General features: G+C 33.1%; 1 protein-coding gene across 13 annotated transcripts in view; it reads left to right on the top strand.

Moving 5' to 3' along the window:
* DOP1A (DOP1 leucine zipper like protein A) overlaps window positions 1-27530 on the top strand; it is a 106087-nt gene that overhangs the window by 12144 nt on the left and 66413 nt on the right. For 12 of the 13 annotated variants that reach the window (XR_012489249.1, XM_074310413.1, XM_074310421.1 and 9 more), the window contains 2 exons: window positions 18430-18620; window positions 23840-24021. Coding sequence is in view for 11 of the 13 variants with exons in the window: in XM_074310413.1 (XP_074166514.1) it covers window positions 18483-18620; window positions 23840-24021 (320 nt within the window). In the remaining 2 variants the exon portion in view is untranslated. The remainder of the gene's footprint in view (window positions 1-18429; window positions 18621-23839; window positions 24022-27530) is intronic. The other variant, XM_074310423.1, reaches the window with a different exon arrangement.

Raw genomic sequence — 27530 nt, 5'->3', positions numbered from 1 at the left:
CAGATAAAAATATAGGGATTGGGAATTCTATGTAGTGGTTCATAGTCAACTCCCAGAGTTCTTTTGCTGGGTGTAGCTGGTTCAGTTCATTACAGTTCTATTGGAACTGATTTGGTTCATCTCTTTGTTGGAGAGGGCCATGTCCATCAGAATTTTTTTTTTTTTTAATTTTTTATTATATATATATTTTTTATAATATTATCCCTTGTATTCATTTTTTCCAAATTATCCCCCCCCTCCCTCTATTCCCTCCCCCCGATGACAGGCAATCCCATACATTTTACATGTGTTACAATATAGTCTAGGTACAATACATGTGTGTGAGTATCATTTTCTTGTTGCACAATAAACATTAGAATCCGAAGGTACATGCAACCTGGGCAGACAGATATTAGTGCTAACAATTTACATTCACTTCCCAGTGTTTCTTCTCTGGGTGTAGCTACCTCTGTCCATCATTGATCAACTGGAAGTGAGTTGGATCTTCTTTATGTTGAAGATATCCACTTCCATCAGAATACCTCTTCATACAACATTGAAGTGTACAGTGATCTTCTGGTTCTGCTCATTTCACTCAGCAACAGTTGATTTAAGTCTCTCCAAGCCTCTCTGTATTCCTCCTGCTGGTCATTTCTTACAGAGCAATAATATTCCATAACCTTCATATACCATAATTTACCCAACCATTCTCCAACTGATGGCATGTCCTTCAGAATTGATCATCATATGGTATTGTTGAAGTATATAATTATCTCTTGGTTCTGCTCATTTCACTCAGCATCAGTTCATGTAAGTCTCTCCAGGCCTTTCTGAAATCATCCTGTTGGTCATTTCTTACAGAACAATAATATTCCATAATATCCATATACCAAAATTTATTCAGCCATTCTCCAATTGATGGGCATCCACTCAGTTTCCAGTTTCTGGCCACTACAAAGAGGGTTGCCACAAACATTCTTGCACATACAGGTCCCTTTCCCTTTAAAATCTCTTTGGGATATAAGCCCAGTAGTAACACTACTGGATCAAAAGGAATGCACAGTTTGATAACTCTGAGCATAGTTCCAAATTACTCTCCAGAATGGCTGGGTGTATTCACAGTTCCACCAACAATGTATCAGTGTCCCAATTTTCCCACATCCCCTCCAACATTCTGCATTATCTTTTCCTGCCATTCTAGCCAATCTGGCAGGTATGTAGTGGTATCTCAGAGTTGTCTTAATTTGCATTTCTTTGATTAATAATGACTTGGAGCATCTTTTCATATGGCTAGAAATAGTTTCAATTTCTTTGAGAATTGTTCATATCCTTTGATCATTTATCAATTGGAGAATGGCTTGATTTCCTATAAATTTGTATTTCCCTGAATGGCAAGAAAATGTTTTCAAGAGTGACCAAAAAAAAAAGAATAAACCAGCCAAGAATGATATAAAACTTAAAGAACAAGAAAAACAACCCCCCTCCCTCAAAAAATAACTTGAGGGAAAGTAAAGAGAAGAAAACAGTAGTTTGAATTGGTAGATCAGGGTTAGGGAGAGAGATTGATCTATGATATTATTTATACATGAAATTCCCTACAAAATAAGTTCCTTGGAAGGCAGCAATGGCTGAGTGAATAGAGAGCATTGGCCTTTAACTCAGAAGTTCTTGGGTTCAAGTATTTCTCTGACAAATTGCTTGTGTCACCCTGGGCAAATCATTTAGCCTATGCATTGTTTTATGCAAATCTTTGAGGCTCTAAATTGTTGATAAAATGCTGACATGCACTGATACCAGTAATGAAAGAATACTTTTTAATATAGTTGGAATCTTAACATGTTGGTTGGGAGAGAGGAAGGAATCAAAAGAAAAGGCATTCAAGAGGCGAGGCTAGAAAGTTTGACAAGATCCTAGGGGAAGGAGGAAAGGAAAGAATTATTTGAATTTTGATTACCATGGAATACCATTTTGTTAAAACTTTAATAATATCTGAAGGCCAAATCTAAATCATTAATAGTTGTTTAGCAGGAAATATTACAATTCATATTCCTTAACCTGTCTATTCTAAAATTTTCCTCCCATATTTAGGCAATCATGTCTGGGTCTATATGAATCCATTTACAGATTTCAATTAGTTCTTATAGGAATTTTTTGAGGTTTCTGTTTCAGGTATTTAATATTGGCCCAATGAGCACAGGTTCTATTGGAAGTTAATTAAGGGGAAAAAGATCCAGTGCATTGGTGGTGAGTGACTGCTAATGTCTATGCTGCATTTTGCATATGTACCTTTGACATATAAGACACAAAGTACAATGGGAAGTACAGTGCTAGGATGGCAGGATATAATATTTATCAAAAACTATTTTATTTGTTGACACATATATTTTTAATCCATTGTGTAGATCTTCTAGTTGACCTATTATTTCTTGCTTGGGTTACCACTTCTCAGCATAGTATGGATAAAAGTTATTCTTGGGGCAGCTACATGGCACAGTGGATGGAGCACTGGCCCTGAAGCCAGGAGGACCCGAGTTCAATTCTGGCCTCAGATACTTAATACTTCCTAGCTGTGTGATCCTGGGCAAGTCTCTTAACCCCAATTGCCTCAGCCACAAAAAAAAACAAGAAAAGTTATTCTCAAACATTTTCATCACTGGCTGATTTAAAAAAAAAAAAAAAAAGTTCTCTATATATTTTTCCTCAGTGGTAGTAATAATCTAACTGCTTTTTCTATTCAGTCAGCAGATATTTAATGAATCCCTACTTAGCACATAACACTGTGCCTAGCTAGTTTTCTTTCATGATTAACAGCTTTCATTCTGTTTGCTGCTGGTGGGAATATATTGAATTTCTTCCTTGAAATATGATTGAATATCAAACTTGCCTTTCCAGAGGGCAAAAGATGACAATGTTCCTCTGGTTTCTCTCTCCTTCTTATGCCATTGTTAAAACAGCTTAGATTTCTGTGAAGCCAAATCCTACTTACTGTTTTTTTTTTAACCTCCATAGCTATTTTCAAAACTCAAATGTTTTGACTTATTTTGACCTTCCTTAAGATCTTTCCTGAGATTTCTCTTGTGAAAGTGTAAACATTTTTAATCCATAACTATTTTCATATTCATGCTAATTTCCCTGTGACTTAATTTGTAAGAGGGTAATTTTCTTGTAATAACATCTGTTTATTTCATGGTGTAGTATAGCAAAAAAGCAAGACACTATCCATCATTTTTTAATAATAGAGTTCCAATGTATAAGAAGAATACAACTTAAAAGATCTGAAACTAAATTGGTATGTTGGCTATAGATCACACTAAAGGTGGTTGTTGAAATCTTACTTGGGAAGGAAGATTAGAAATGGTATTTTGATTTACTTTTTTCTAGTTGGGAAGAAACAAATCTGAATATTATTTTTTACATTTTTAAGTTCACTAACTAAATTATATAATTGGTTATATTATAAATTATATAATTGGTTATTATATAATTGGTTATTATATGCCCTGAAAAAATAGCTTTTTTTTATTTATGGCTGAACTAAATACTTTGGGATAGAGCACATTATTAGTTGTCTCAAGCATGCTAATAGTGCAGAAAATCAGGAATGAAGCTGTATTTACATTATGATTGTTCATTTCGATGATAAAAATAAATGATATATAGAAACTAAAACTTCATTTATTACATGAAAAATGCAAAGATAATACATTTCCATAGCAAAGGGTAGTGTTTTTATGTAAAAATGACATAATTTTTACAGGCATTAATAAAACCATTCCTGAAACATAGCTGTACCTCTCAATACCAAATTATGGCCATTTTTTATTTGTAAAAACATTTTTATTATAACTTTGCTAAATCACTATTTTGGTAAAAATATTGGTCATCTATTATCATAATTAAAGTTACTTTGTAAAATTGTTTAATGTCTCACTTTGGTTACTTTAATATCATAAGGAAAAAAGAATAAGCCAAATTCTCTAGTTTTCTCTTACTTTATTGTCTGGGACTATATAGAGATTCTTTTTAATTTCTCAGACTCCATTAGCTTTAAATATATTCATGGAACTGACAAGTTTATCTGTAGCAAATATCAATGGAGGCAACACTATTTCTCTATTTTTCTGCGGTTATGACCAAATAATTTAATTTTTCTTGAATAGAAAATATTATAAAATCATTTTTAAATTTCATCTTCATGTGCCAAGTTTATTACATATCATATTCCAAAATGTCGTATAGCTACATAAATTTTATTCCAAATTTATTAACAGGGTGGAAAGCAATACTATATCCTTTTTGTTTAATTTTTTGTTGTTTTTATGAACTTAAATACTAAAACAAAAACAACAAAAAAGGTATTTGCAAATACCCAACAGAATGCCAAAAGAGAGAAGTCAGTATAAAACTATGAATCTCCATTTCATACTCTTTCAAATTATATAATAAAAATGTCTTCCCTTTTACCCCAGTGACTTTTCTCTGAATTTGGGGAATTATTTCATTTGTGGTAAATAGTTTTTCATTTTTCTGGACCTGTAATTTAGTCATTGTAGAACACTTTGTTAATACAAATAGGCACCTTTATTTTCCTAAAGAGTTGTCTGGAATCACTGAGAGGTTAAGGAACTTGCCCAAAGTCACTTGGTTAAAATGGTAATTAGGCAGAACTAGTATGCCCATCTTATTAAAGTTGATCCTGATATTGGAATCCTGTTAATTCAAATTCTGTTTGGACAAAATGAGTCATTGAGTAGTTAACAAAAGATTTATTTTATTTAGCCCTAAAAATAGCAACGATATTCAATAAGGAGATAAATTTTTGTTGTTATATAAATTGAATGTCTTTAATATGGAAATATGTCTGTTCAGTAGCAGAACAAGGTATGATAATTGCTGTCATTTTCAGACAACTACTAAGTTGTGGGGGCTCCTCAGCCCATATGGGTAGAAACTTTTATGCTGCTAGATGACTAAGAAGTCATATCCAGCACAACCAGACACCAATAGGAGTGTCTGAAAGATCACCTCTCTTTATCCACTAAATAACATTTCTTTTTTTTGATAATTTTAAAAAGTCAAAATTAAAAAAAAAATTTCTGTGGCTTGTTTTTCCCTGAGTTTAATTTTTGTACTATAGATTTTGTTTCTTTTTTCTTTCCTAGACAAATCAAGTAGTTGCCATTTTGTATACTTCAGCTGTTTCATTTTGCATGTTTGATTTATTTTAGAACTTGACATAAGCAACTATTGTTGTATCCATTTTCAAAGTCCAAGGCTTTCATTGTTTTGGAATATAAATCAGTCTTTTGTGTCATGTTGTACTTTTACAGATGGATTTTTTTTTTTTAATGGTTGAACTCAAATAATTGGTTGTATAGAAAGTCAAAGGCTCCTAAAAATACTAGCCATTTTATATTAATGAATGAAATTAACTATTTTCAAAATAACTGGGTTTTTTTTTTTTTAAATTTTAAATTGAATCCCAACATTTCCATTCTTTCAAACTAGTTAAAATCTATCCTAAGGCCCCTTTTCTCTCCAAGTGCTTACCTCTGAAAACACTATGAGGAAGAGTTCTTAACCTTTAAATAATGTTGAAGGACTCTTACTCTTCAGTAAAAATGATCAGCTACTACAACTTTTTATGTGATAATTATTAGGAGAAACTTTGGTTTCTAGAATGAAAGTTTGAACATATTTTTGTCTCATTTGTTCAACAAACTTTCATTCTAGATTTATAGGAAATCATATTCTATAATATAGTAGAAAACATTTACATTTAACTGTTAAAACCTGAGGGTTTTCTATTATATTGATTTTTTTAAAAAAAGATTAGTTTAAAAGAATAAAAGATATGATTAGTTTAAAAGATGAAAAAAAGAATAATTTCCTCCAGAAATAATTTAATTTATAATGCTGTGAAAAACACTTGATTCATAGTACTGTTTACTTAGGATAGAAGAAGTATTAGGATTTTTAAAATAAGTTTTAAGTTTGGTATGGTGCTTCTGATTAACTAGAAATTGATTTTCTATAATAAAGAAGTATGAAATAGGAGGGAAAGCACTGAACTTGGAGTCAATTCAGTAAGTGTTTAGTAAGGGCCTTCTGTTGCCTCCTGACACTTTGCCATTGATGAGAGTACAAAGACAAAAACATATCCATCTTGAAGGAGTTTACCAATCCTGAGGAAAACATTATGCTTATAAAGAAATGTATGCAAAATAGGTACAAAAATTAATGCAGCAAGGCATCAATAATTGCAATAGTCAGAACAGATCTCATAGGAAGTAGTGTTTTTAGATGAAACTGAAAGGGACCTGTGAATTCTAATAGGTAGAGACAAGGAAGGAGGTCATTCCAGCTATGGTGAAGAGCAGGTAGTACACTTTATGCAAAATTGGGAGGAGAAAGGAGGCCCATTTAATATCTGAAAAGTTGGCTTTAACTGCCAAACAGGAGTGTGCATTTTTTTCTTTTTTTTTTTTTCCTAGAAGAAACAATTTTCTTTCTTTTTTTTATTAATTTTTATAATTATAACATTTTTTTTGACAGTACATATGCATAGGTAATTTTTTTTTTTTTTTTTACAACATTATCCCTTGTACTCCCTTCTGTTACGAATTTTTCCCCTCCTTCCCTCCACCCCCTCCCCTAGATGGCAGGCATTCCCATACACATTAAATATGTTATAGTATATCCTAGGTACAATATATATGTGCAGAACCGAATTTTGTTGTTGTTGCAAAGGAAGAATTGTATTTGGAAGGTAAAAATAATCTGGGAAGAAAAACAAAAAAACAAACCAAAAAAAAGTGCTCACAGTTAAACCACTCATTTCCCAGTGTTCCTTTTCTGGATGTAGCTGATTCTGTCCATCATTGATCAATTGGAATTGAATTAGCTCTTCTCTATGTTGAAGATATCCACTTCCATCAGAATACATCCTCATACAGTATCATTGTTGAAGTGTATAATGATCTCCTAGTTCTGCTTGTTTCACTCAGGATCAGCTGATGTAAGTCTCTCCAAGCCTCTCTGTATTCCTCCTGTTGGTCATTTCTTACAGAATAATAATATTCCATAACATTCATATACCATAATATACCCAACCATTCTCCAGTTAATGGACATCCATTCATTTTCCAGTTTCTAGCCACTACAAAAAGGGCTGCCACAAACATTTTGGCACATAGAGGTCCCTTTCCCTTCTTTAGTATTTCCTTGGGATATAAGCCCAGTAGTAGCACTGCTGGGTCAAAGGGTATGCACATTTTGATAACTTTTTGGGCATAATTCCAGATTATTCTCCAGAATGGTTGCATCAGTGTCCCAGTTTTCCCACAGCCCTTCCAACATTCATCGTTATTTGTTCTTGTCATCTTAGCCAATCTGACAGGTGTGTAATGATATCTCAGAGTTGTCTTAATTTGCATTTCTCTGATCAGTAGTGATTTGGAACACTCTTTCATATGAGTGGAAATAGTTTTAATTTCATCATCTTAAAATTGTCTGTTCATATCCTTTGACCATTTATCAATTGGAGAATGGCTTGATTTCTTATAAATTAGAGTCAATTCTCTGTATATTTTGGAGATGAGACCTTTATCAGAACCTTTAACTGTAAAAATGTTTTCACAATTTGTTACTTCCCTTCTAATCTTGTTTGCATTAGTTTTGTTTGTGCAGAAACGTTTTAATTTGACGTAATCAAAATTTTCTATTTTGTGATCAATAATGGTTTCTATAGTTCTCCTTTGGACACAAATTCCTCCCTCCTCCATAAATCTGAGAGGTAAACTATCCTATGTTCCTCCAATTTATTTATGATTTCATTCTTTATGCCTAAATCTTGGACCCATTTTGATCTTATCTTGGTATGTGGTGTTAAATGTGGGTCCATGCCTAGTTTCTGCCATTGCATTTTTTTCTTTGAGGAAATATGAAACTACCAATGCTGAACAGAGAATGACATGATCAGACCTTTAATTTAGAAATACTGTTTCTAATTGTATAAAGAATAAATTAGAGAAAGGAAAAGCATAAGATAGAATACAATTAGGAGACTTTTGGAGGAGAGGGAGTAATTGACATTGGTGGCATCATGAATGAACCAATGGAATAGATGCAAAAAATATTATATAGGTAGAATCAGCATTTCTGGACATGGTTTGAATAAGAATATATGTGTGTGTTAGGAGTAGGTGAGTATTGACAGCTTCAAAGAGCTCCAGCAAAATGAAGAATAAGAAAAAAACAATGTATTTAGCAGTTAAGAAATAATAATGAAGAGAGGTTTCATTTCAGTAGTGTAGTGAGGGGGAGATCTGTAAATTAAGATTAACATGGATAGCTTTTTCCAAGAGATTTAAAAGCTTGAATTGTCAGGGTCAGGTGAAAGAAGGTTTTTGTTTTATCTTTTTAAGGATAGAGAAGACTTAAACATATTGACAGAGAAAGGAGCCAATGAATAATGAGAGAAAATAGGAGAGAAAAGGAGAATGTGATAGAGTGCAATCTATTAGAGGAATCATGAGGAGATTATAGCTGTCAAGTGAAAAAGCCTTAACTTTTAACAGCTACTGAAACAAAAAAGGAACAAGTGAAGAGATTACTGAATAGTTTTGACTATCACATTTCACACCAGTGGCCTTGTCAACTTCCAGCATAATATAGTGGGAAGAGCACAAATCTGAGCATGAAAATGTATTTTTTAGCTCTAATACTTAACAATATCTGGATGCTAATAGTTAAGTCACCTAACCTTTCTGTGTCTTAAGTTTTCATACCTGCAAAATGAAACTAATTAATTGTCCTCGCTTTATTTGCTTCACATGGCTATTATGAACAAAATACTTTGTAAACAATAGAGCATTGTTAAGTTCATAAGATCATAGATTTTGATTTAAAGAAACTCTAAAAACCATATTAATAGTAACTGCAGTTGAACTATGATTACTACAACTTTAAGTAGCTTGAGACATCACAGATGATCACAGCTGATGCTAAATGGACTAGAAGTAATTTGAAAATATTGAGAAAGCTTCATTAAGGTATTATGGCTAAGGCACTACTAAATACTATATTTGCACAATGATACAGAGACCACTAACACATTTTCCTTCCCTTAAGAAATTTACTTTTTTTTTTTTTTTTTTTTTTTTTGAGAAGAAATTTACCTTCTAGGGTAAATAAAATATAGACAAATAATTATAAAGTGAAGTATGATAAAAATGTATCCAAACTAAGGACTATAAGGTTACTCTTATCAAAATTGTACATTTATAATATTTAGGTTTTCAAAGGTGAGATTTAAAAATTACTGTTTTGTAACCTAAAGGCATAACTAGAAGTGAAAAAAATAGTTTTGCATTTACCATACTGCATTCTCCATATGTACTACTAACTGCCTCTAAGTATATACCAAACATGAGAAAACAATGTATTTATACAGAGTAGGTATTTAATGTTGAATTTAATGTTGCAGAGAAGATGGCAGATTTTTCCCATTGAGACCTAGTTTCTTGCTGTATATAACATCATCAGCTGCTGCTGCTGATTATAGCTATTCTCAGTTATATAGCACTTCTCATAACAACCTGTGGGATAGGTTGTACACATGGAGAAGGGGGGGGAGGTCAAGTAACTCGCTCAAGGTCTTGCCTTGTCAGAAGTGGGATTTTACCCAAATCTCCTGATTCCAAGTTCATCTGTCTTTGACAATAATGTGAAAGAAAACACTATGGTCTTTGCATGCCCATGGGTGTTGACCTTATGTGAACAGTATACTACAGTCCTTGTATATTCTAGGATATACAAGGATGATAAATAGAGAACTGATAGAAAAGAAACTCATGAAAAACTAGCATTTCCCACTTTGTTGATTATCTTTATAATTCTTTTGCTATATAATTTGTTCTTCTAATTTGGCTCATTTTACTTTGTGTCCATTCATATAAGTTTTCCAGGTTTTTCTGAAATCATCTTCTTCATCATTTATCAAACTATAATATTCTACTACAATTTTAAATCATAACTAGTTCAGCCATTGCTCAGTGATGGCCACCCCCTTGGTTTTTAATTTCTTTGCTATCACAAAAAAATGTGGCTATAAATATTTTTATTCATATGGGTCCTTTTCCTCTCTCTTTGATCCCTTTGCTTTTCCCCTTTGTCGTACTGGGAACATTGTTTTCAAGTTTCAAAATATACTGTACCTTAAAATTTGTCATTATTGTCTCTTTCCCAAAACCCCATGTAGTATCAGAAGAGGTTACCAGAGGCTAACCTGTTGTTAGTTCAGCTAACTGCAAATAAATCTACTATGAGGTGACTGATAAGAATTTACTTGCTATTTCATAGTCAATATAACTTTTTATAGGATTTAGAAATTTTTTTTTAATATTGATTGATCTTTAGTTAAATGATTGATTTAGAAGAGAAAAACCTTAAAGCCAAGTAATAGTTATAATAATTTTTTCTATTCACATATGGAATAGTATCTAATTTGAAGATTTCTAGATTTAAAAATATCTGCTCATTTCTTTCCTCTTTTCCTTTTTTTCTTTGGTAGATTTAGGGATTTAGGGGATAAGGAGGTAAGAGTAGAGAGAATTGAAAAGTTTATGTTGGATTTGTTTGGTATGTTCTTAATTAAGGAAAACATTTTAGATTAGACCAGATGGCTTCAGTTTTAACCAAAGAAGGTTATAATCTTTATTTCTTCCAAATCTTTTTTATTTTTTTTTTCCAAATCTTTTTTTTTTTTTTTTTTTTTTATTAATAAGAATTATTCTTTTCCTCTTACCTTCCCTTATTGTGGCAGAGGACTGGGGATGGAGGTGAGAAAACAAAATCTTATAACAAATATGCTTAGTCAAACCAAACAAATTCCTACATTGTTTATTTCCAACTGGCTTCTTCCTTTGGACTTCTCCATTATGCCTCTATCCCTGCTGTCTTTCTATTCTCCTTACACTTTTTAGCTTCTTTGTTGTATGTTGTCTTTTACATATGATGTTATAAGCTCCTTTGGGGGGGAAAAGACACCTTTTTTTGGCATCCCCAATATTTAGCATATAAATAAGGACTGGACTGGGAGGTTTTAATTGATCAAAACAATGACAGTAAAATTCTTATGAGATGATGTCCCAAACCAATTGGGGTCTGCAATGTTTCAAATTATCTTATGATTCCAGTTTGGTACAAAGGGAATACATTCATATCATCTCATGATATTAATAAATATAACATAATAACAAGAGCCAAAAGAGTACCCTTCCCTTTTATATCTTTTTTTTTTGTTTTGTTTTTTATTTTTTCCAAATACATGCAGAGATAGTTCTTATTATATGAACAATAATAACAAAAAGGTGAAAATATTCTTCTTTGATCCATGTATTTCCATAGTTCACTCGAATGTGGATGGCTTTTTCCATCACAAGTTTATTGGAATTGCGTTGATTCACCTCATTGTTGAAAAGAACCAAGTTCATCACAATTCATCATCACGTAATGTTGTGACTGTGAACAATGTTCTTTTGGTTTTACTTACTTCACTCAGCATCAGTCATGTAAGTCTATCTAGGCCTTTCTGAAATCAGCCTGCTGATCATTTCTTATAATACAATAATATTCCATAACATTCATATACCATAACTTATTCAGCCATTCCCCAACTGTTGAGCATCCACTTAGTTTCCAGTTAAGTGCTAATAAAATAAAATATTCAGTATTTCTGGTCAATAGTGATTTAAAGTATTTTTTCTTTTTTAAATTTTGATAATAGCTTTTTATTTTCAAAATATATTCAAGCATAGTTTTCAGCAATTATCTTTGTCTAACCTTGTGTTTCAAATTTTTCCCCCTCCATTCCCTCAACTCCCTCCCTTAGACAGCAAATAATCCAATGTAAGTTAAACATGTTCAATTTTTCCAAACATATTTCCATATTTATCACTCCTCACCAAAAAAATCAGATTCAAAAGGGAAAAAAAAGCAAGTAAACAACAGCAAAAACAATGAAAAATACTATGTTGTGATCCACATTCAGTCCTCATCATCCTCTTTCTGGATGCAGATAGCTCTCTTCATCCAAGTCTACTGGAATTGCCCTGAATCGTCTTATTGTTCAAAAGAGCCATGTCCATCAGAGTGGATCATCACATAATCTTTTGGCTGTGTACAGTGTTCTCTTGGTTCTACTCACTTCGCTTTACATCATTTCATGCAAGTCTCTCTAGGCCTTTCTGAAATCATCCTGCTAATTGTTTCTTTTTATTATTATTAAAGCTTTTTATTTATAAAGCATATGCATGGGTAATTTTTCCAACATTGACCTTTGCAAAACCTTTTGTTCCAAATTTTCCCCTCCTCCCTCCCACTCCTTCCTCTAGCTGGCAGATAATCCAGTCAATACATGTTAAATATGTTGAAATTATGTTAAATCCAATATATGTATACATATTTATAGTTTTCTTGCTGCACAAGAAAAATCAGATCAAAAAAGAAGAAAAAGAAAAACTGATAAAGAAAACAAAATGCAAGCAAGTAACAACAGAGAGAGTGAGAATGCTATGTTGTTCCACACTTTGTTCCCATGGTTCTCTCTGGGCATATATAGTTGTCTTCATTACTTCACAAGTGGAACTGGTTTGAATCATCTCAATGTTGAAGAGAGCCATATCCATCAGAATTGATCGTTGTATAGTCTTCTTGTTGCTGTGTATAATGATCTCCTGGTACTGCTCATTTCACTTAACATCAGTTCATGTAGGTCTCTCCAAGCCTCTTCATATACCATAATTTATTCAGCCATTCTCCAATTGATGGACATTCACTCAGTTTTCAGTTTCTTGACATTACAAAGAGGGCTGCCACAAACATTTTTGTACGTGTGTGTCCTTTTCCCTCCTTTAAGATCTCTTTAGGATATAATCCCAGTAGAAACACTGCTGGATCAAAGGGTATGCACAGTTTGATAACTTTTTGAGCATAGTTCCAAATCGCTCTCCAGAATGGCTAGATGTGTTCACAGTTCCACCAACAGTGTATCAGTGTTCCAGTTTTCCCACATCCCCTCTAACATTCGTCATTATCTTAGGCAATCTGAGAGGTGTGTAGTGGTATCTCAGAGTTGTTTTAATTTGCATTTTTCTGATCAATAGTGATTTGGAACACTGTTTCATATGAATAGAAATAGTTTCAATTTCATCATCTGAAAATTGTTCATATCCTTTGACCATTTATCAATTGAAGAATGGCATGATTTCTTATAAATTAGAGTCAATTCTCTGTATATTTTATAAATGAGGCCTTTTTCTGAAAATTTTGTTTCACCTCGATCTTATTGGGAATGCTTCTTCTGTCTCCGATATATGTAATACTTGCTGATGATTTTAAATAGATGCTCCTTTTCATTAAAAAAACCAACTCCATTTATTTCTTTGCTCTTTAGTGTTTTTAATAGGAATGGATGTTGTATTTTGTAAATCCTTTGCATCAATCAAGATAATCTTATGATTTCTGCTAGTTTGGTTATTGATATGGTCAATTTTTTTTCCCCTAAAATTGGACTATTTAAGCAATTTATTTTCTCTTCTGTTAATCTGAACAATCTATATTTTTATACATGTTCATCCCTTTCACATAGACTTTCATGTTTATTGGCATATGATTGGGCAAAATAATTCCTAATTATTGCTTTAATTTTCTCTTATTGGTGATAAGTTAACCCTTTCCATTTTTTGGTAATGGTATTTTGTTTTTTTCCTTCCTTTTTTCCAATCAAATTTACCAAAAGTTTATTTTGTTGGGTTTTTTAATAAAAATCAATTCTTAGTTTTATTTATTATTTCAATAATTTTCTTTCAGTTTTATTATTCTTTTAATTTTCAGAATTTCTAATTTGGTATTTTATTGGGGTTTTAAAAAATTGTTCTTTTTCTAGCTTTTTAAATTGAATGTCGAATTCTGTATTCCCAATTCATTGATCTTCTCTTTATTTTATTTATGTAAGCATCTAGTGATACTAAATTTCTACTATGAGCTGCTTTGGCTGCATCCCATAAGTTTTGGTTTGTTATTATTATCATTCTCTTGAATTAAATTATCGATTGTTTCTATGGTTTATTTTTTTACCCAATTTCCAATTAATTTTTGCTGTTTTTCCAAGACCCTTTATTACATGTAGTTTTTATTGCATCACGATCTGAAAAAGATGCATGAATTATTTCTGCCTTTCTGCTTTGATTGTGAGGTTCTAAAATTTGATTAGTTTTTGTGTAGGTGTCATGTACTGAGAAAAAGATACATTCCTTCCCATCCCCATTCAATTTTCTCCAAAGATCTATTATACCTAACTTTTCTAAAATTCCATTAACCTCCTTCACTTCTTTCTTTTTTATTTTGTGGTTAGATTTATTTAGTTCTAAGTAATAGGGAGGTTGATATCCCCCCACTTATATAATTTTGCTGTCTATTTCTTCTTGAAACTCACTTAACTTGTAGAACCTCTAAGAATTTGGATGCTATATAGAGTACTTGGTGCATATATGTTTGGAATTGATATGTCTTTATTATCTATGGTACCCTTTAGCAAAATATGGTTTTCTTCCTTATCTCTCTTAATTAGATTTGGTTTTGCTTTTGCCTGATCTGAGATCAGGATTATTACCCTTGGTTTTTTTGTTTGTTTGTTTTCTTTGTACTCCAGCTGAAACATAATATAGTCTGCTCCAGCCTTTTACCTTTGTGTAATCTCTCTTCAGATTTGTTTCTTGTAAACAATATACAGTAGAATTCTATCTTATAATCCAATCTGCTACCTGCTTCCATTTTATGGGAGTTCATTCTCTTCACAGGTACAGTTAAGATTACTAATTCTGTATTTCTCACCATCCTATTTTATTTTCTCTTTTTACCCTTTCCCTTTTCATCAGTGTTTGCTTATGACTACCACCCTCCCTCAATCTGCCCTTCCTTTTTTCAATCGCCCCCCCTTTCTTATCCTTTTCCTCCTGCCCTCCCTTCTATTAGCTTCCCCTTTTTTCCCTCCTATTACCCTATAGTATGAGACAAATTTCTATAAATCTGATGAGATTTGTTCAAACAATGCTCATTCTCCTTCCTTCTTTTCCTCAACTATAATAGGTCTTTTATGCCTCTTCATGTGGCATAATTTATCTCATTTTACCTCCTTTTCCTCTTCTCTACAATCCCCTTTTCCATACCTAATTTCTTTTTTATATCATCATTAAAGTCAGCTTATAACTACACCCTCTACAAAGATACAGTTCTCTAGTTACACATATTTTCTTCCCATAGAGGGAACATTTTAACCTTTAAAAAAAGCATTTAAAAAAAGCATGTTTCTTTTTCATTTACATTTTTATGTTTCTCTTAGAGAATCTTGTATTTGAAGATCAAATTTTCTGTTCAACTCTGGGCTTTTCATCAGAAATGATTGAAAATCCTCTATTTCACTGAATATCCATCTTTTCCCAGAAAAATAATGCTTAATTTTGCTGGGTTGTATAATTAATAATCCAAGTTTTGGAATATCATATTCCAGATCATCCAATCCTTTAATGTGAAAGCTGCTAGTCTTGGATAATCCTGGTTGTGATTCCTTTATATTTGAATTGTTTCTTTCTGGTGGCTTGCAGTATTTTCTCCTTGGATCTGATAATTTTGGAATTTAACAACAATATTCTTAGAATTTAAATTTTGTTCAGGAGGTGATCAATGGATTCTTCAGTGACTATTTTATCCTCTGGTTTTAGGATAGATAGTCAGTTTTCCTTGATGATTACTTGAAAGATGTTGTCTAGGCTCTTTTTTGTTTCATTGTGGCTTTCTGAGAGTACAATAATTCTTAGATTCTCCTGAATACATTTTCCAGTCAGTTCTTATTTCAATGAGATATTTTACATTTTCTCCTATTCATTTTGCATTTGGCCAATTATACTTTTTCTTCCTCCCTCCCTCCCTCCCTCCCTCCCTCCCTTCCTTCCTTCCTTCCTTCCTCCCTTCCTTCCTTCCTTCCTTCCTCCCTCCCTCCCTCCCTCCCTCCCTCCCTCCCTTCCTTCCTTCCTTCCTCCCTTCCTTCCTCCCTCCCTCCCTCCCTCCCTCCCTTTCCCCTCCCTCCCTCCCTTCCTTCCTTCCTTCTTTCCTTCCTTCCTTCCTTCCTTCCTTCCTTCCTTCCTTCCTTCCTTCCTTCCTTCCTTCCTTCCTTCCTTCCTTCCTTCCTTCCTTCCTTCCTTCCTTCTTTCCTTCCTTTCTTTCTCCCTCCCTTCCTTCCTTCCTTCTTTCCTTCCTTCCTTCCTTCCTTCCTTCCTTCCTTCCTTCCTTCCTTTCTTTCTCCCTCCCTTCCTTCCTTCCTTCTTTCCTTCCTTCCTTCCTTCCTTCCTTCCTTCCTTCCTTCCTTCCTTCCTTCCTTCCTTCCTTCCTTCCTTCCTTCCTTCCTTCCTTCCTTCCTTCCTTCCTTCCTTCCTTCCTTCCTTCTTTCCTTCCTTTCTTTCTTCCTTTCTTCCTTTCTTTTTTTTTTTTTTTTTTTTTTTTTTTTTTTTTACTTTTATATTATAGCTTTTTATTTCAGAAACACATGCATGGGTTATTTTTCAACATTAACCCTTGCAAAACTTTCTGTTCCAACTTTTCCCTTCCTTCCCCCTACCCTCTCCCCTAGATGGCAGGTGGTAGTCTAAAACATGTTAAATATGTTAAATACAATGTATGTATACATATATATACATCCACCTTTCTCCACAAGAAAAATTGGATTTAGAAAGAACTTCTCAGATTCTGAAAAGGAAAACAAAAATGCAAGCAGACAACAGAAAGAATGGAAATGCTATGTTGTGGTCCACACTCATTTGCCATAGTTCTTTCACTGGATATAGCTGGTTCTCTTCATTACTGAACAATTGGAACTGATTTGGATCATCTTATTGTTGAAGATAGCCATGTTCATCAGAATTAATCATCATATAATATTGTTGTTGAAGTGTATAATAATCTCATGGTTCTGCTCATTTCACTTAGCAGAACAATTATACTTTCTAAGGAGTTGTGTTTGGTGGATTTTTTTCCCCCCATTTTGCCAATTTTATTTTTTAAGAAGTTTTCTTCAGTATATTTTTTCAATTCACTCATTTATTTATTTATTTTGGTTTTTAAGGAGTTGTTATCTTCAGTCAGTTTCTGTTCTTCATTTTCCAAGTTATTGGCTTTTCCCTTCACAGTTTCATAACTCTCGTGCAATATTTTCATTTCTTTTCCCCATTTTTCTTTTCTATCTCTCTTTTAAAATCCTTTTTGAACTCTTCTAAGAGATCCTTTTGAACTAGAGATCAGTTCATATTCCCCTTGGGGCTTCACTTGAAGACAATTTGCCTTTGCTGTCCTCTTCTGGATTTTTGTTCTGGTCTTCTCTGTCTCCATAGTAGCTCGCTATGATCTAGCTTTTTTTTGCTCATTTTTAAAGGTTAAGGTCTGTTCTTAGGACACAGAGGAAATTGTCCCAAGCTTCTTCTGCAGGGTGACAGATTTCTCACTGACTAAACTAGGGTTGGAGCTGTAAGCTTCACCATTGTATTTAATATCCTGGCCAAATCCCCACTTGTTATGCTAGGTTCAGGTGATCACAATTTGCATTCTATGGCAGTGTTGCAGATCTCATAGCTGGTCTTCTGATCCATTCTGAACCAGGACAAAGTAGACAACGCTGCTTTATTTTGACCAAGAGCTGGTAGATTCCCCTTGTTGGACTCCTTCAATCTGCTGGGCTTCATTTTTCACTGCCCAAATGAGAAAGACCTTTCCTGAAGTCCTTCCAAGATAGCTCATGCTTGAAAATTATTACACTCTGAATGTTTGTGAATTTTGTCACTCCAGAATCTGTTGAGAGCATTGATCTAGTGTTGATTCTGAGGGAAGCTGAGGAGAGCTCATGCAATGTCCTATCTACTCTCCTACATTTTGGGGTTCTTCACTTCATTTTTGTATCTTCAAATTTTGAATTACTTTATTTTATTTTTTGCTGAGGCAATTGGGGTTAAGTGACTTACCTAAATTCACACAGTTAGGAAATGTTAAGTCCTGAAGGTCAAATTTGAATTCAGGTCCTCCTGACTTCAGGGCTGGTATTCTATCCACTGCACCAACAAGCTGTCCCTGTGAATTTTTAAAATTATTTTAAATAGTCCAATTATTTTAATTATTTTAAATAGTCCAATTAGAGATGTGCAGAGTTGCCCCTGAAGGCATCCCAGTTCCTCCCACATTCTTGTTTCCAGACTTGATCATCTCTCACTCTCTTACAATATTTAAAATAGCCATAAGATTTACTACAATAAATTCTGAAGTTATTATATTATTGTTACATTATATGTTACTATGTAATATTAATATGTTATATATCAATTTTTCCCCTCACATTACCTCTTCTAGGTAATGATTTTACATGACTTGCGAGCTGGCCTCTAGTGTGAATCTGTGGGAGGATGAACACGGAGGAGCTGGAGTTACTAAGTGACTCCAAGTATAGGAATTATGTAGCAGCTATCGACAAAGCACTGAAGAATTTTGAATATTCCAGTGAATGGGCAGACTTAATATCAGCACTTGGGAAGCTTAACAAGGTATGTTTTTTCTATCTACACTGAACAAAGAAATAATTAGCAGGAAAATATTTTATACTTTTATGACTTGGTGGGCTTTCTTTAAAGATTAAAATAGGGAATTTAAAAATTTTAAATTTTTATTCTTCATTGGAAAGGACAAAATATTTTATTTTCACACTTGTAACTAGCAACTTTTTATTTTCATAGCATTAACATTTTAAGTCAATATCTATTGAGGATTCCTAACCACTATCCAGTTTTTGCTTTGTGACAATTATGGTATTTAACTTTATTCAAATGGCTGGTACAAATCTCTTAACTACACTAAAGTCCAGGCTTGGGGACATTATTTTCTCTCTCATGGACATTTGTCTTTAAAGGTTAATGTATAGGTTACTAAGGAATATTCTGCCAGAATGGAGAAAAAAAAAAAAAAATTTTTTTTCTGAGGCAATTGAGATTAAGTGGCTTGCCCAGGGTCACACAGTTAGGAAGTGTTAAGTGTTAAGTTTGTGAGGCCAGATTTGAACTCGGGTCTTCCTGACTTCAGATTTGGTATTTTATCCACTGTGCACCTAGCTGTCCCAAATTTTTTTTTTTTTAATTAATTTTCAAGAAGATTATGAGATGCAGAAAAGGGGGAGAAAATAATCACAAGCAATTTTTCTTAGTAGCTACTTATATTTTACATTCATAATTTTGTAAAGATACTTATCCAGCAGTTAGGTATTAATAATGCTAATAAAATAATCAATAGTAATAAATTGAGTATCATACCAATAGTATGACTAATAGTGAATTGGGATAATTTGGTTTGTTAATGAGCATTAAAACAAAAAAGTGGATGCCAGCCTCCAAATCATTCTTCCTCCTTTATAAAGGAGTTCAGCACCTGGCTGTCTTCCTTTCTTCCTCAACTCCTGTCCTTAATATAGAGTATTTTGATATACAGATTGATCCTCTTTCAAATTCTCTAACCATCAATTTCTGGTTTCTTTTTGTCCTATAACCTACTTTATCAACCACCACATACATACAGGTGGTCATATAGACCTCACAATTGCCCACAATTGTTGCACACTCCTAATTAGCAGCTCTATTGCTATCCTACCTGACCATAATCTACTTTCCCCTATGTCTCATCCTTCTTTAACCTAATCTTAACCTTCATCAAAACCAACAAGCCTTCATTATTTTCTTGGGTCATTATATCCTATTCTGGCCTTGTTATTCTTCCTCTCCAACTTTAATCTAATAATTGTTCTCTGATCTTCTGTCCCTTGCCCCCTCTTCCCATTGCTGTAATATTGCTAAATATTAGTCCTGGATTATCCCTACAATTCATCTTTTCCCCTCTTAGAAGTTGGTGAACCTTGTTGGAAAAAGATTTTCACCACTTTGTGATGACTGTATACACAATAAATTCATTTTATCCAATCTCAGCTGAACCCTCAAAATTATAAGGCAGTCCTTTTATTTCTCCCTCACTCTTTACCTCACTCTGTTACATCCTTTTCTACCCACCAGCCCTACTAACATTTTCCTCACTCTTCTTTCTCAAATGAGAATATTGTCTTTTACTTGAATGAAAAGATTATCTTGAGGCCATTTAGTGTGAATTCACTTTCATCCTCTTTTTTTCATCTAACCTCTTATTATCTCCCACTCTCCCTTTTTTGACATAGATTTGGCCTTTTTCCTTGTCAAGGCTTTCTGTTGCCTTTACATGTATTCTTATTTTTGTAAAATAAATTTTTATTCATTTCATTAAACATTTCTCATTACATGTAAAAAAAAAATCTTTTTTTCTTTTAAATTTTGAATTGCAAATTCTCTTCTTCCCACATCTCTTCCACTAGCCAGCAATATGACATCTATTATACACATTAAGTCATACAAAAAAAAATTTTCATATTGGCCATGTTGTAAAAGAAAACACACAAAAAAACCCAAGAAGGATAAAGAAAGTTAAAAAAAGTATGCTTCAATTTGTGCTCAGAGTTCATCAGTTGTCACTCCAAGGGTGGATAGAATTTTTCATCACAAGTCCTTTGGAATTGTCATGGATTATTGTCTTGATCAGAGTAGCTTAGACTTTCACAAATGATCATTATATTATTTCTATTACTAGTATAATATTCTCTAGGTTCTGCTTACTTCACTTTGATCATTTCATGTAAATCTTTCCAGGTTTTTCTGAAAGTATCCTACTTGTCATTTCTTTTATCACAGTAGTATTCCATCACAAGCATATACCATAACTTGTTCAGCTATTCCCTAATTAATGGACCTCCAAAGTGCTGTAAATATTTTTGTACATATGGGTTTTTCCCCATTTCCTTGATATCTTCAAGACACATATCTAGTACTGTTATTTCTGAGGCAAAGGATATCAGTTTTGTTATTCTTTGGGGATAGTTCCAAATTGTAAATAGTGATAACTTTGATATCTTTTTCTGAAAAGTTCCTGTTCTATTGTTAGATCATTTATCAGTTGGGAAATTTTAAATTATAAATAAATTATAAATTTGCCTTAGTTTCATATGTATTTGAGAAATGAGGCCTTTATCAGAGAAGCTTGGTGTTCACTTTTTTTTCCTGTTTCCCTACTTTTCTTCTAACTTTGCGCAAAAACTTCTGAATTTCATGTAATCAAAATTGTCCATTTTTTCCCCCATGATCCTTGTTATTTGGTCATAAACTCTTTCCTTATCCATAGATATGGCAGGTATATTTTTCTATGTTTCTGTAATTTGCTTATGATAACACTCTTTATGTCTAAATCACATACCCATTTTGACTTTATCTTGGTATATGGTCTGAGGTATTAGTATATGCCAGTTTGTGCATTTTTCCAGTACTTTTTGTCAGATCTAAAATTTAGATCTTTGGATTTGTCAAATGCTAAATTACTGTGGTCATTTAATACTGTGTATGGTTTACCTAATCTATTCTACTGATCCACCAATCTTAACTAGTACCAGGTTGTAAAATCTAGTACTGTGCCTTTCTTTTTCATCGATTCCGTTAATATTTTTGCCTTTTTGTTCTTCCAGATAAATTTTGCTATTTTTTTCTATTTTTATAAAATCATTCTTCAGTAATATAATTGACATGGATCTTTTGTGTCTATACTTTAAACTATTACCTTCTTCTTCAGCAAGTTGTATCCTCTGTCATTACCCTTCTATCAAATTCTCAACCTCTCTTTATCAATTGATTTCTTCATTACCACCTTCACTTATTTGTACTTTTCATCCTTAAATTTTTTTTCATTAGCTGCTACCATTCCCAGAATCTTCTCCCTTTCTCTCTCTCTCTTTTTTTTTTAAATTTTTATTTAATTTTATAATTATAACTTTTTTTTTTTTTGACAGTACATATGCATGGGTAATTTTTTTACAACATTATCCCTTGCACTTACTTCTATTCAGATTTTTTCCCTTCCTCCCCCAACCCCTTCCCCCAGATGGCAGGCAGTCTTATACATGTTAAATATATTACAATATATTCTAGATACAATATATGTGTGTAGAACCGAATTTCTTGTTGCACAGGAAGTATTGGATTCAGAAGGTAAAAATAACAGTTTACACTCATTTCCCAGTGTTCCTTTTCTGGATGTAGCTGATTCTGTCCATCATTAATCAATTGGAATTGGATTAGCTCTTCTCTATGTTGAAGATAACCACTTCCATCAGAATACATCCTCGTACAGTATCATTGTTGAAGTGTATAGTGATCTTCTGGTTCTGCTCGTTTCACTTAGCATCAGTTGATGTAAGTCTCTCCAAGCCTTTCTGTATTTCTCCTGTTGGTCATTTCTTATAGAACAATAATATTCCATAACATTCATATACCATCTTCTCCCTTTCTCAATCAGTCTCATTCAAAAAGCTATCTAGACATTGACATTTTCTGCCCCCATTTCTTCTCCTCTCATTTGTTCCTCTTTGAAACTTTGTAGTCTAGCTTCTGATTCGATCACATGACTAAAATTGCTCTCTCCAAAAATGGGTTTTATCTCAGACGACACAATCACCCTCTCCTTTGACTAGTCTTTCTTTTGGGGGTTTTTGTTGTCACTGCTGCATTCTTCTGCTTCTCCTATCTTTCTCATGGAGGCTGCCCTTCTCAAGTCTCCTTTCTTGGCTTGCTGTCTATATCATGTCCCCTAAATGGGGATTTCTCCATGTTTTTATTCTAAGCCCTATTATTTTCACTTCTGTATTCTCTTTACTGGTTAACTTCATCAGCTTACATGAGTTTAACTATCATCTTTAAAGGAAGATAACTTTTTAACTGCTTTGCAAAAAATAAGTGCTTAATAAGTGTCTTATTCATTCTTGTCTCTGAGATTGATTTATTAGGCTATCTCTCCCTGGAACTATATTTTGGATATTGACTGGGTGTCCTGGAGACAGCTTAAGCTAAAAATGTCTCAAATTCATTTCATTATCTTTTCCCCTAAGCCTTCCTTTTCATCCTTCCCTGTTTTTGTCCCAGGCTCTACATCCTTCTAGTTTTCTGGATCTTTCCATTTCTCTTTTACAACATTTCTCACATCTAACTCTCTTATTTATATTTACAAAGTATTAGTTCAGCCTCTCTTCATGTGGCTAATTGATATTTTTACTTCAAGTCTCTACCTACTCCAACTCATGCTCCATGCTGCTGCCAAATGGATTTTCATTAAGCACAGATATAACCAGATGACTAGCCTATTCAACAAGCTTTAGTGGCCTCCTCTTGCCTCTAGGGTAAAAATAAATTCTCATTTTTATTTTTAATTTTTAATGTCAAATACAACCTGTCCCTAACCTATATTTCTACCATTAATATCAGTTCTCCTCTGAAACTCCAGTTTTAATGTTCCTCACAAATAGCATTCCATGTCCTTCAGTTCATAAAGTTGATGCATTCAAGTGCCATTTTCTGCATAAAAATTTTCCCTATGCCCATCTTCCCAAATGCTATATTTCACTACCCTTTGTGTGTGTAAGCAATTATTAACATGTTCATGCTATACATATATTTTATGTATTCTTGTCTTTCCTATTAAAATGTAGATTCCTTGCAAGTAGGGACCATTTTCATTTATTGTATTTTAATAATGCCTGGCACATATTCAGAATACAGTAGAACTTTAATAAATGTTTATTGGTTAAAATTAAGAAGTAACAGGTAAAATGAAACAGAAGAGATTGCTTTAATGTACTGTAAGTGTTTTCTACCAGGTTTTACAAAATAATGCAAAATACCAGGTAGTACCAAAAAAGCTGACTATCGGCAAACGTCTTGCACAATGCCTGCATCCAGCATTGCCTGGTGGAGTTCATCGAAAAGCACTTGAAACATATGAGATTATCTTCAAAATCATTGGACCTAAGCGCCTTGCCAAAGATCTTTTTCTTTATAGGTAAGTGTATTTACTATTTATGTATACCGTGTGATTATGGTTCCATGTAAACATTTTATAAAACAAAAAAAGAATATTCATTTTGCCATTTTGTACTTAGTACAAAACCCCCCCCCCCCACTTTTGTTTTATACTCTTAAAATTAATAGGGAAGCTGATAGCCTTCTTAATGACAGGTTTTAAGCTCTTAAAATTATAGTCTTTATGCAACTTGTTTAGGCCATTCAGAGACTTTTATTTATTTATTTTTTAATCTATTATGTCTGGATATGATGGTGCATTCTGTAAACCTAACCACTGAGAAGGTTGAGGGTAGAAAATTTCTTGAGCTTGGGAGTTCTGGGTTTTCATAGACTATGCTAGTTGTGTGTTTGGCATTAATACCAAATGCCTCTAGGAACAGGAGGGATGAGGAAGGCCAAGTTGCTAAAGGAAGAGTGAGCCAACTTAGATTGGAAACAGAACAGGTCAAAGCTTTTGTGCCTATGACTAGTGAGATAGGACCTATGAGTAACTCCCACTCTTCTAGTCAGGAGAAATAGGGGGACATAATCTTTAAAAAATTAAATATTATTTACTATGTTTCTTCCTTCCATCTTGTTTGTATTGTAAAATCACAGATGTGAGTCTTGGTGGCTCAATGGGTGTTCATGTCTTTTGAAGTAATAGGGAAGTTTGGAAAAGGAAATTGTGTGGAAGCTGAACATATCAAGTTCCATTTTGGACATGTTGAGTTTGCGAGGCCAATGGGATATCCATTTTGAAATGTCTAAGATGAATTTGGTAACATGAAACTGGAGCACAACAAAGTAGATTGGACTGGATATATTGATCTGGGAATCATCTTCATTGAGATAATAATTCAATTCATAGAAACTGATGAAATTATCTATCAAGATAGTATGTAGAAAGACAAGAAGAGGATCCAGGACAGGCTACTGTAGACATCCAGAGTTAATAATAAAGCTTTAATTTTCAAAGTCCTCTGAGGATAGTTATTAACATCCCCATTTTTTTAGAAAAGGAAAATGAACCCAACAACTTAAATGACTTGCCCAATGTCACATAGTGTTTAAGGCAGTATTTGAATTCAGGTCTTCCAGACTCCTCATCCACTGGAACCACTGCTTTACCTACCTGCTTTTGGAGAACATGACTTGGATAAAGATCCTGTGAAGAATACTATGAAGTAATGTTTATGCAAGTAGGAAGGAAACAGGAAAAAAAACCCAGAGAGGAAAAAGTATTCAGAAGAGTGATTGACATACTGCGGAGGTCAAAAAGGATGATGCTTGAGATAAGCCATTAAATTTTGCAGTTAAGAAAGCTGAGTGCATTTTTGGCACCTTCACTTTCTTCTGAGTTTGGGTTATTTGAAATCTATTTCTTGTTTTATTAATGTGTTTTAAAATTTTTTATACATATTCATTCACTTAATTTAAATTGTCAATTTTGTTGGCATATAATTTCCTGAATTTTCTCTTTTGTATGAATTTTCCTTTTTTCACTTTTGCTATCAACATATTTCTTTTCTTTAAGGTAGGTTAGCTAATGAAGTATCTGTTTTATCAGATTTTTTTCCCCAGTAGTTCCTCACTTTTATTCATTAATTTAGTGTAATTTTTATGCTTTCACTTTTGTTCATTTCTTGATAGAATTTCTATTTTTTTATGTTTAGTTGGGGTTTTTTAATTGATTAAAATTTTTCCTAAGGACTATTCTGACTCCATCCCTCAAATTTTAAAAATATTCTTCTCTCATCATTTTCTTTATTTAAATTATTTATTGTTTACATAATTTGTTCTTACCAGGTTTTTTAAGATTAGAATATTTGATCTTCACTTAAATTCTAATTCTTTCTTCAAAATCTTTTTATTGCATTATAGTCAGTAAAAGATATGTTTTACATATATATATGTGTGTGTGTGTGTGTATGCATATATGGTTTGTTTTTTTGCTTTTTTGCTAAAGCAGTTGGATATCTGATATCATGATTACTATCTATGTTTTAAAAAATTTCATCTCTTTTCCTGCCCCTTATTTTAGCCTTGTATAACTCAATCCTTCAAGTGCAGTTCCTGCAAACAGGATACTGTTGAATTCTTTTTAGTCCATTTTATTATCCTTTTCCATTAAGGGGTGGTTAGGGTAGGGTGGGGTAGTGGAGGGAAGAAGATTAATTCCATTCATAGTTAAGATGGTTAATTGTGTATTTCAATCTGTTCTATCTTCTTAAATACTTTTTTATTTTATTGATACTCTCCATGTCTTTACCAAGAAATAGAATGAACCTTACTACATGATTCATCCAAATCTTTCCTTGTTTTTCTGAATTATTTATTTATATTTATCATTCACACACACAATGATTTTGCACAGTAATTATTCATTATTTTAATATCACAGATTTTTAAATTTTCATTCTTAAGGAAGCAGGAACCCACTTAATTTTTGTTGTTTTTTTTTCCACCATAGAAGTACTAAACATTTTTCTTATATGTGAGGCCTTTCTTTGTCTTGAGTTTTATGCTCAGTGCTGTGGTCTCTAGGCTTAATATGTTTAGCAGTCAAGTGCAACAGTAGGGAAAAGGCCTCTCTATTGTTGAAAACATTGGAAAGCAGTTTGGTGGAAATTAGGTTTATATGAATCTCTTATAACGTATGCCATAGCTAACCCAAAATATATACATGTATAGACAGAAAGACATCATTTTGATAAAGATTAGTACTTTTTAAACTATGGCTAGAGAAGAATTCTCAAGAAAATAAAGGATTAAAGAGAATACAAAATGGACAAATTTTGTTACAAAAAAATTAAAAGATTTTTCACAAATTCATTGAAATTAAGAGAAAGACAAGTAGAAAAACAAAACGACACAGATACAAGATTGGCAATGCATGGTTGGATGACAGTTGTTCCTAAAAATATCCTGGGGTTTTAATGGACTATGAATTAAATATGAGTCAAAAGTGTGATTATGGCATCCAAGAAAACTATTCTTATGAGTAATTAATATTATTATATTTATTGATTACTAATAAGGCATAGTTTCTGGGTATAAAAGAGCCCTAGTGCTACTGTGCAGTCCCCATTCCCCCCACAACTACTTCTGTGTTACAGAACAGTTGTAGATCTGCATTAATAGAGTACTTTTCCTCATTCATCCTATGCCAATGATTTTCAGCTTAGAGAAGAGTAAATTTTAGCTGTTTTCAAATATATTTAAAGTACTGCCATGTGAAAGTGTAAAGGGCTGAAACTCTTGAGTTAAGGCTCTGAAGTTGGATAACCCAGCACTTAACGCTAATTATCAATTGGGCAATACTCTATTATAATATGCTTGTAAAATGGCCCTTCCCACTATCCTATGCTGGCCCAATCATTTGGTGTATACAGAGAATTGTAGGAGGGACTAGGAGGTGGAGTAAGACTAGCCAGGGTCACTTCTGGGTGGGAGACGAAGAGGCAAGGTGAAGGAGATCCTACGTGTCCATCCCCTTGACTTCTA

The sequence above is a fragment of the Sminthopsis crassicaudata genome, chromosome 4 (assembly GCF_048593235.1).
Source record: "Sminthopsis crassicaudata isolate SCR6 chromosome 4, ASM4859323v1, whole genome shotgun sequence".
Lineage (NCBI taxonomy): Eukaryota > Metazoa > Chordata > Mammalia > Dasyuromorphia > Dasyuridae > Sminthopsis > Sminthopsis crassicaudata.
The sequence above is the reverse complement of the archived record's forward strand: the minus strand, read 5'-3'. Positions and strand labels throughout refer to the sequence as shown.